Source organism: Calidris pugnax, unplaced genomic scaffold, assembly GCF_001431845.1.
Source record: "Calidris pugnax isolate Ruff unplaced genomic scaffold, ASM143184v1 scaffold1, whole genome shotgun sequence".
Taxonomy (NCBI): Eukaryota; Metazoa; Chordata; class Aves; order Charadriiformes; family Scolopacidae; genus Calidris; species Calidris pugnax.
In genome coordinates this window covers 5,485,136-5,495,892 of record NW_015090800.1, presented here as the reverse complement: position 1 = coordinate 5,495,892, position 10,757 = coordinate 5,485,136, and the positions used below count along the sequence as shown (strand labels likewise).

At 46.5% G+C, this 10,757-nt stretch overlaps 1 protein-coding gene across 11 annotated transcripts in view; it reads left to right on the top strand.

The window, feature by feature from the left end:
• WNK1 (WNK lysine deficient protein kinase 1) overlaps positions 1-9,026 on the top strand; it is a 103,646-nt gene extending 94,620 nt beyond the window's left edge. For 8 of the 11 annotated variants that reach the window (XM_014937336.1, XM_014937333.1, XM_014937330.1 and 5 more), the window contains 3 exons: positions 2,369-2,410; positions 5,600-5,787; positions 6,074-9,026. In XM_014937336.1, coding sequence (XP_014792822.1) covers positions 2,369-2,410; positions 5,600-5,787; positions 6,074-6,388 — 545 coding nt within the window. In that variant the 3' untranslated portion in view covers positions 6,389-9,026. The remainder of the gene's footprint in view (positions 1-2,368; positions 2,411-5,599; positions 5,788-6,073) is intronic. The other 3 variants (XM_014937332.1, XM_014937331.1, XM_014937334.1) reach the window with 1 other exon arrangement.
• The last annotated feature ends 1,731 nt before the right edge of the window (positions 9,027-10,757 follow it).

The following is a 10,757-nucleotide window of genomic DNA, read 5'->3' as shown; positions in this document are numbered from 1 at the left end:
TTAACCCCTTTACTCCTTCCTTTTTTTTTTTTTTTTTTGTTTTTTTTTTTTTTTTTTTTTTTTTTTTTTTTTTTTTTTTCTGCTGCTTGGATCTGTTTCATGCAGCCCATTCTCATCTACCACCTTGTATTCCCTCCCATCCCATGGCTCAGCTGAGCTGCTTTTGGCGTGCCTTTAGAAGTTTGGGTTCTCATGTTAGGTATGCTCTGTTGTTAAACTCACAATAACAAGTAGTCATTTTCTCTAAGCTTGTGGTGGAAACTTCTAGGAGACAGTTCAGTGAAATGACACAAACTGGGGAGAGTTAGCAAGTTGTGGGTGCACGAGCATTTTCCTTTGACCTGCCTTAGTAATTGAGTTTCAGCATATCTTAGCTGACACAAGACCTGTAAGGCAGGTAGTTTTTCTAGTGGAACAGTGAGGAAGATTTATTTTCCAAATTATTCCTTTGTTGGACACTACTGTAACTGATGGGGGGAGTATGTTGACTTCCTCCAGCAGTGTGCTGACTGGGCAAGTGGGATGTGTTTTTTGCATATTCTCAGCACTAGTGCTGATTACAGTGGCATCGATGCCACCTGTAGGCAGTTATATTGATGACTTGTGCTCATTAGCAGATGGATAGCTAAAGATTGAAGCATTGAGGGTTTTAAAAATACTTAGAGAACATCATCAGGCAAACTCAAAAGATCCTTACCTACTAATGGGCCCAGGTTTAGAAGTTTATATTGTAAATTGGAGATGCACTAAATGTGCAAGAGCAGTAAAGGTGGGTAAATAGACATCTTCAGACATCCTGCCAACCCTCACGAGTTCCCTTGCAGCCCTTTTTGAACTCCTTTCATTTGGACTTAGACCAGATTTACAAGAGAGCCTCAAACTTCTGATGTGATTGAAGTAATGACGTGCTTGAGCCGAGGCTGCTGATGTGATGATGCTTTTTACTTGGGAGTGCTGCAACATCTCCCATGCTGCTTCTGCTGGCTGGACCCTTTCCATGTCCCACATTTGTTTCCCACCCTCTGGAATGACTTGGTGTGAGAAATCTTGGAGTGCTGTAAAGAGACCTTCAGTTGCTGCACTGTCTCGCTGTGGTTGGTGGTAGCACAGCTGAGCTGGAGCGTTGTGTGGAGGAACTAGGCCTGGCCTTCTGCAGAGACAGCTGCAATGCCACCAGCGCCGTCCTCTGAGAAAAGGGAGTGAGGAAGAGGAAGAGGGAAGATGGGGACAACACATTTTTTTTCCTGGCTGTTCAGTTTTGCAGCAATACCTCTATCCCACTTCATTGGATTGGGAGATGGAAGTACTAATTGGCATTTAACTTTTCAAATTGAGCAACTTTAAACGGTTTTGCGAGGTATATTAATGTGCAGGTGTGTGCTGACATCTGCAATCTCAAGATTTATTGCTCCTTTCTTGGAAGAAGTCAAATCCTTACCAAAACTGACTCTCTTCAAAATCATCTTTAGTCTGGCCTGTTCTTTTTTTTGGGGAGGGAATATAAAGACCAGCTATTCTCTTTCTAGAACTGACAACGAACTGAGTAGATGAGAGTATTGATTACTCATAAGGCCTTAGCTTGCTGCAAATTGACCATCATCTGGCTGTAAGGGTACTGTGGCACGTATATATCCTGCTTATGGGGACTTATTGGGTGCTAAGGGAAATGGATTCCATTTGAAAAGTGTGTTGTAGCTGTCCTGTAAAAGCAGGTGATACTTGTAAAGGCATGGCACAGCTTGGCCTGGCACGTGGCTGATTGCAGGTGGCTTGCTTCCTGGAGTCTTGTCCTTGAAACGCTCTCGCGGACTGTTGTGGAGAGTGCCAACTGGAGAAGATGCTGGGTTCGAATCAGCGGTGTTGAGGAAACAGTGCAGTAATTGATGCTTTTTAACTGTGTGGCTGGAGAAACAGAGCGGTACAGCTTGGCAGGGAGTGTCTGAACCATTCCACACATCTGAGAAAATAGGGTGACAAACTAAAAGCACTTGACCTTTCAAATAAATTTTTTTCATGTTGTAAACCGGTGGAACTTTGGTAGTTGTAAAATGCTTCCTATATCCTGACAAAAATGGAAGATGGACTTGCTTTTCCTTTTGTGCTAAGAGCCATGTCTCCTGGCGTTCTTCACTACGCTTTGGGAATTCTGAAGAACATATGTAGGAGGCTGGGCCTCTTCTATTTGACAGCTGATTCAACTGTCAAACCAGCCTTTGGATTTCTCCTAGAATGTCCCAGTAGTGACCACAAGAGCCCTGCTGTGCCGTGTCCTCTGTTTCTCACCAAGCTTTTTGTACTGTTTGCTGATACTAAACCTTTCTCACTGTTTCTCTTATCTTTAACAAATTACTCTCTCTTTGTGCTTCAGGGAAGATGGTGAAAAAAGTCTGTCCTTGCAACCAGCTCTGTAGTAATTATCTTATTTCTGTTATCTCCGATTCCTGATTGTAAAGCCTATTCTCCATCAGCTTTTTCTGGTCACTGAAGCCTTACCTCCCTGACTCTGTCTCCAGCACAGCATCTGTCTGTCTATGTAATGCCCTCTAATGTCTACTCCTGTCATTGGTATATGGAAGGGTCTGGTTATTACCCTGGCAGAGAAGTGGAGGCAGGGAGAACCTCACCTTCACTGGGGGACTTTGCTCATTGCTTAACGAGGGCGAATTGAGCATCAGGGTCAGCTGCTCCCTGTAACCTGCTGGGATGGTACCTCCGAGCAGCTGGTTTCTTTATAGATCTGATGGGGCTTCCCACCTCGGGGATGGATCCAATTGCAGATGCTCCTTCAACATTTTAAAAGAGTCAGAGTAAGCCATCAGAGCTCTCCAGCGTGTCTCCCAAAGCAAGAGATGTTTAGAAAAGCCTATGTGTGCTCATGTCATTAAACATGGTTTTTAAGGTGTCTTTTGACTGCTGCCTTATGGGGGAGAAAAAAAATCAAAGGGCAGAATGAAGGCATTCTAGGTAGCAGGCTGGAGAGGAAGAAGCTTGTTTCACTTCAGATCCTTCATGTCAGAGCAGAACTGGGGACGGCTGCTGTGACCGAGCAGGAATGTGGGGGGTTGTTTCCATTGAATGCTCCCAGTTGAAGCACTTCCTTCTCAGACTCTTCTGGATGGCAGTTTCTGCAGGTGGTGACGACAGCAGAGCTGAAACGTGGAATTCCCGAGGAGTCACTTTGAAAATTGGTGTTATGTGGGAGCTTTATAGTAGTAGTACAGCTCACCATTAATGGTGTAGGCTGGTGTGCCTCGGATCTGGGACCTGAGACAGGAGCTCCCTGGCAAAATCACTTCTTGGAGACAAAGCTCTCACAACCTCCCACCCTGAACCCATCTAGTCCTTTTCAAAATACCCAAACTTCCCAAAGTGATCTTTCTCATCTTTAGAAGAATGCACTATAGAGCGTATACCTTGATTAATTCTCTCCTTTCTGTGGCCTGAGGAAGCTCTCCAGTGCAGGCCCAGGATCCTGGGTTGTAAGCGGAGCGCTTACTGATTAAAGTGGAAATGTGAAATAGCAAAAGCAGATACTGGCCATCGTGAAGAGGATGAGAGCGAGTGTGTCAATCCCTGCATGAACCCTCACGGTGGAATGTGACTATTACTGGTTTTGGCAGCTCCACCAAGTACCTCTTTGTTGCTTTGGCCTCATTTGTGTTTAATTTCACCTTTCACATCATCGCTCATATTAAATAACTGTGTTTTGAGCCCTTTCCACACGATGCATGCTTGAGGTTCATGTTACTTCCCTGTGGGTTCTCCTCACCCCCTCACAGTGTGTTCCTAATACTCTTCCTCTGGGCTGCAGCTGCACACCCTGGTCAGGGAACCTTCCCCTTTCCTTTCCACGTGTAGCGTTGCATGTGCCTGCCTCTAACAACTGCTGCCCCACCTGTGGGCAACCAAAACCGGGAACCACTTCCATGCTTGAGCTGGAACTGGTGGGAGGGATCCGTGTCCTTCCCTCCTCAGCACTACCAGAGGCAGTAACACTTTGCTTATTTGTCCCACGTCGTAAGTACGTCACCTTCCTAATTCACTCCTCAATATGAAACATTCCTGCAGGGGTTTGGAGCCAGTTCTTTTTTTTTTTTTGGTGATGGTGGTTGCAAGGAACGTGGCTGGTGGCCAGAGAAAGTGGAACAGATGAAGTAGCTGTAAGGCAAGAGGCAGCAACTCCATCATTTGGCCTTTGCAATAGAGAGATGATTTTCATTGCTGGTATTTTTGATGTTCCACTTTTAATCGATTTTCTTCAGAAACGTCTGCCACAAACTCAGGTTTTCTTGGATTTCCCAGTTGTAGTCTTCCGAGTAGAAATGTTTGAGGAACTTGGAGGCCCAAGTAGGTGAAGTTGTGTGCTTGCAAGGAGTGCTGATTTTAGCACTGCAGTGGCCAGATTCTTATTTTGTTGTTTGACTTTGGACTAAATGGATTTGAAAAAAGTCTATTCATTCTGCCTTTAGTACGTCCTTCAGAAAAAGCCTGCCCTTTAGTTATCCATCACTTCTGCATCTGTAGATGAAGGTACTTTACAGTAGTGCTGGGAATGTAGGGGACTTGAGAATATACAGTTTCTTTGATTCCTGTGATGAGGTCTGCCTTTGGAAAACTAAAATTTGAGTGCAGTTGCTCATTTATAAGTGCGAGGGGGACAGTGAGGCTGTCTAGAACAAAGCTTCTAGGTTTCTTTTTTTCTACAGGATAACGTTTGGAGAAAGCTCTAGTGAAACCAAAGCCTGGTGTTTATGTGAAGGGTTTTTTTGTGTTCCTGCAATCCAGCCCAATGGAATAGGGGAGACTTGTCATAGCATGTCTGAGGAATTATTCTCATTTCTTCCTTCTTTAAGCTGTATTAGTTGTTTGCATCTGAAATGCTTGTTCTTCTGACATAGGAAATCTGAACATAATGGCAAAAAAATGCTTTCAGAGGCAAAACCCAAAAATCTAATGCAGTGCAGACTTCCCCTGCTGATCCTGGCTGTGTGGTGGATGAAGACAGTCCCATCTGGTTATCCTCAGGAACATAAGTATGGCAGCTATGGGAACCAACAGTTGCTGTTTCTCACTGTGGCTTTTTTTTTGTGTGTGTAATCTGGGTGAATTTTTCTCTTCGTTTTACAAAGCTGAGATAATTTGCTACAGAGCAGCTGGTGATGCTGATTGTACTGCTCCTGATTCAGCATCCAGCATTGTATCCCAAAGGAGAATTGACTTGTGCCAGTGGTGGTTGCTGCTAATTAAAAGGTGTAGGATGAGAGAATGACGTGACGGTAGTGGTCCTTCAGTGCTGAAATCTAATCTCCTTTTTCCTCTACAAAGACCTGTAGGTTGCTACCATTCCCCTCTTAAGATGACTACTTGCAGCACTTCTTGAAAAGTAAACATTTCTGTGAAATACTCTTAAATCTGAGAAAACGCCTGTAGGAGTCCTTGCAGTTCCCACTTCAGTGTGTCCTGGAATTGAAACTTAAAATTAATCTGCATGGCACTTTAACTGGCTCTCTATCGATGTACCATTGCCACAATTCTCAAATGTGCTGGAGGAAGAGGATCTTTCACCACCGTTCTGATTCCCCTTTTTTTGTGTTTGTAGGGACCAGCAGCACGAACACGGTCGGGGCCGCGGTGAACAGCCAAGCAGCCCAGGCTCAGCCTGCTGCCCTCGCCTCCAGCCGCAAAGGGACTTTCACAGATGACCTGCACAAGCTGGTAGATAACTGGGCCCGAGACGCCATGAACCTGTCTGGCAAGAAAGTTGGCAAAGGGCATAGCAGCTATGAGGTAAGATGCAACCCCTGAAGAAGCTTTGGGTGGTGTTGTCATCTCATTAGGATGTCAAATGCAGAGTAGTTGCTGTGGAGCTTGGAGAACTGCTATAGAAAACCCTGGGCTTTATGTGCAGGATTGTGTCACCTGCTAAGGAAGGGGAAAAGAGAACCAAAGAGGAGGAGGAGCATGGTGTGTTCTTGCAAACATCCATTGGGAATGGCTTATGGACCATGGGGTGAGGCTGTGGTTTCTAAGCACGGTTGCGTAACTCTTCTTGGGGGCTGGGTTTTCTTTTCAGGGCCCTGGAATGGCAAGAAAATTCTCGGCGCCGGGTCAGCTCTGTATCTCTATGACATCTTCCCTGGGTGCTACGCCCATCTCTGCATCATCAGCTACCTCTTTAGGTCCCTTCACCAAGGCCATGTGCCCCCCGCAGCAGTACGGTTACCCAGCAGCCTCTTTCGCCGCTCCGTGGAGCGGGACGAGCGGGCCAGCCCAGCCTCCCCTCAGCCAGTTCCAGCCCGTAGGTGCCACTTCTTTGCAAAGCTTCAACATCAGCAATTTGCAAAAATCCATCAGCAACCCTCCAGGCTCCAACCTGCGGACCACTTAACTGCGCCGGGGAGACCCTGCTGGCCTAGACCTCGGGGACGGGGACGTGGGGAGGGAGATGGGGGCCCTGTATCAACTCCTAGTGCTGCAATGAACTGGTAGCTTGCCAGACTGGGAATGAATTTTTCTCTTTTCCAACCATTGCTGTTAACTCTCTGTAAAGGGAGTTTCCCCACAGGCTTTTCAAGGGGGAGGAGGATGATGGGCATCCTTACGATGGGACGGCGCTTTTCACCCAGGGGTTCCGCTCTCGTGTGGCACGAGAGCTGTGAAGAGGAGTCACGGGGTCAGTTTAAGACGGTCTGGCTGTTAAAAAAAAATGTCTCTCTGGTTTGAGGCTGAATCCACAGGTGGTGAGGTGGGAGAGCTGAATCCTAGCATGAGGCTTTAGCACCCTTCTCATCTCTCCCAGAAGAACCAAGCCCAGGAGAAAAGCTGTCCCAATCCCCCTCCTCTCCCTCTCCCCCGGTCAATCCTTTATCTGGCTCCGAAAACGATGGGGCACACGAATGGACTTGCAGTGCAGCCCGTGCTTGATAGGTCATTACTGCTTTAAGTAAGATATTAACAGCTTTGACTGCAGCATTAGAGCAATTTAAATTGTTTAAAAAAATTTTTTAAAAGTTCCCTGCGGACATGTACTTACCATCAGTTTTGATGTGGAAACACTGTGATATATAAATGTTGTTGGACAACAGTAGTTTAAAAAAATGAGTGGAATATAGAGGGTTAAAAAAGTTAAAAAAGAAAAAACGGGAAAAAAAGCTAGCTATATCCTTATACTTATTGGAGACACTTTAACTTTTTCCTTTGTATTTTCATTGTATTAGATAAATAAATGTGAATGTAAAATTGTATAAATTAATGTACTTGAATACTTGTCTGTTCTCCCAGTATGCTTGCTGGATATTTTAGTGCCTTGGACTTCTCTTGCTTCTGCAGTTAGCATCGTCTTCCCAGCAGAGCCCCGGGTGGACAGAGGGCAAGTTCAGAGGAGGATGGAGAGGCTGGGTCCCCGGTGACCGGTGGGACGGCGGGAGTTGATGTAGCGCTACCGGTACCGTCTAGAGCAGGTTGTGGGGAGCTGGGGTGGTGGAACAACAACGTTCTGAACGTGGGGGGAGAAACTTGTCCAGGCGGGCAGATCTGAAGTTGCTGGTGTGACAGGGGCCAGGTGGGGGTGGGACCGGAGGGTTGGGGGTGAAGCTTCAAAACGAGACTTAACCGATATCGTCCGGGGAGGCAGGATGGGAGAGGGAGAGAGGATGGGGAGAACGTGTGTCTTTGGGAAAGGCCCAACTTAAGATGCAGTTTGACTCCACCTGCGAAGCTGGAAAGGTGTTTGGTCAGGATGTGGTTTGAGGGAGAGGTGCCATTGCTCGTTGGCGTGGGCTTGTCTGCTGGGATTGCTTTTCTTACCTTTTCTTTTTGTTTTTTTTTTTTTTGGTAAAATCCATTGAAACCAGGAATAGAGTGTCCTGGTGCAACGTCCATTGCCGGCAATGGATGTACTTGAAACAGCCGGCATCAAGAAGTTCCCTCCCTCGTTTGGAGGATTTACAATTTTTGTTCACTCTATTAACAAATTTCAAGCTGGTACCAGGACTGTAACTATCTGTCACCTCTCGGTAACTGTACTGTACCTTCTGCTTTGGTCGTTCTCCCTTTTCATATTTAAAAAAAAAAAAAAAGTAGTAAAATACTGGTTTCCTCTTCAAAGTAAAAAAAATAATACCAGCCAGTGTTTCTGTCGTGCTGCGAGAAGCTGGGAAGGAAGAGAGGACTCTGCCCCGGGGCGGTGGGAGTAGCTCACCGGGACCCTGGCAGCTGGGGCACCACTCGGATGTTACTTGCCTAAATATTAATTATTTTGGGGAGGGCTATTCCCCCGTGGAGCCTTAACAGGGAGGTTTTCTGTCTGCGGATGTTCTCACTCTTTTATTATTATTATTTTTTTTTACAAAGAAAGGCGCAAGATCTGTTGCTTTCCTGTCACTTGTTTTTGTTTTACAGCGGTGTTGGCAGGAAGGGCAGGTACGGGCTGGGGGGGAGGAAAGGCTGGCAGGGAGGTGGCCGGGCTCCCAGTTCCTCCAGTTTTGGGGGTTCATTCTTTGTAACCGAAGGGCAGAAGGAGAGAGGAGGCAGCGGGGGATCCCCGGGGCTCCTCCAGGATCCCCCAGGATGCAGGGGGGTGTCCCCAGTGCCAGGGGAGGGGGCAGCTCTGGGGACAGGGGGGGGTGACAGACCTGGGGCAGTAAGGAAGGACGGGGAGTGCTCCTGAGAGGGGACCCATTCAGCTGGATGCAGCAGCACGTGGTTATTTAATTTTGATCTACTAAGTTTGAGGTCGTTTTTTCACTTAATGTTATGCAAGAACTGGTTTTATTTACCATTGATTTATTATTATTTTTTTTTCCCCTCCTCCCCTCTCCTCCTGTGGATGAATAACTGAAGTCTAGAGGAATAAACTAATGCTACTGAACTGTTAAATTATTTTGTTTAATATTACACTTTGAGTATCTTTTTCCACATAAAATCTGTTTCTGAATTACAAGCGTTTTCTTTACATTATTTAACAATGTACACTGTAAAAAAAAAAAAAAAGAAATAAAAAAACCAATAAAATGAATTGAAACCTTGGGCTTCCCTGGCCGTAGTTAGTTGTATGTTTTGCACTGAACCCAGGCACTGCGCTTCCTGTACGATTGCGCTCTGTGCTGCAATTTGTTACCTTTGTAGAATATTTAACGAAGTCACTCAAATAAAACCAAACGGGCTTTTGTTGAGCTGTGGGTTTTCTTGGTGAACAGCAGGTGCCAACCGTCCTCTGCCTGGAGGGATCTCTTACCCCATTTGTGGGTTTATCAAGGGAAAGTACAAGAAACCCATTTTAATGAGACCCTTAACTTCTCAAAAGCAGTGGTTGATAATGAGGCACTATAAAGACTAATTATATAACCAGGTGCTATAAAGAAAAATTTACAATATGGATCTTCTCTGTGAGAGGAGGGGCCTGAGGGAGGAAGGCACAGGAGAAGGTTTTAGTTTCCATCTAAACATGAGGAGGAACTTCTTCACTTTGAGGGTGTCAGAGCCCTGGAAGAGGTTGCCCAGAGAGGTGGTGGAGTCTCCATCTCTGGAGACATTCAAAACCCACCTGGACAAGTTCCTGTGCAACCTGCTTTAGGAGGACCTGCTTTGGCAGGGGGTTGGACTAGAAGATCTCCAGAGGTCCCTTCCAACCCCACATCATTCTGTGTGAAGGGTAAGGTATGAGCTGTACGATTGCTTTTTATGGCTGGGACTGTCAAGAAGTTATGGAATAACAGAGAAAGCTCAGCTGTGACCGTCAAGAACTTGGTTGGTGGCTCCCCCTGTTTGAAGCACGGGTGGATGTCCCTGAGCAGGGGCTCTGTCCTGCCCTGTGGCAGTGAAGCTGGAGCAGGGGGTGCTGCAAGGGCTGGGGGAGCCCCTCTCCCAGGCAGGGAAGAGTCCTGCTCCTCTTCTCCTGGGGTGGAAGGGAGGAGGGGTGTGCACCTGCGGTGGTGGGGAGGAGAAACTTCTTAATGTAGATGTCCAACAGGAATTCCATCCCCAGCTTGGTGACAGGACCGGTGAAGAGTGGAGCTGCTTTACCAGGGTCTGTTCTCAAACGGCTGTGGACTTGCAGGAATCATTTGGTATTTCTAAACACTTAATTGCTGCTGCATTTCTTTCCATTTTAAGAACAGCTTCTGGTATGAGTCACGCTGCTCAGGGCCTTAAAGGAAAAAAAAAACAACAAACCAAACCCACAATGTCCAAGTGTAAGTTTTACTGCCCTTTTCCCAGGGACCAATCCTGAGAAACCGATTTCTCTGGGAGGAGGCTCCGTTTGCACTGTTTCTCCACAAGAGCCAAGAAAGCCCATGCACTTGTGTTTATAAGAGACTTCTAATTTTTTTTTTCCCTTGTAAAACTTTGGAATGGCTTTGAATCCAGTGATTGTGAATGTCTCTGCACATGCCCTTCCTCACAGGTATCTGATCTCCACAGTGAGCCTGTGACTCAGCCATGGGGTATGTATTCCCTGAGCCCTTCCTCCAGAGAGAAACTAGGACAGAAAGATGTAAAACTATTTTATATTAGTGTGGTGAGTAGGACTCGGGAGGTGATTGTCCTCCTGTACTGGGCACTGGTGAGGCCCCACCTTGAGTGCTGTGTCCAGTTTTGGGCCCCCTACCACAAAAAAAAATAGAGGTGCTGGAGCGGGTCCAGAGAAGGGCAACAAAGCTGGTGAGGGGTCTGGAGCACAAGTCTTATGAGGAGAGGCTGAGGGAGCTGGGGGTGTTCAGCCTGGAGAAGAGGAGGCTGAGGGGAGACCTTATTGC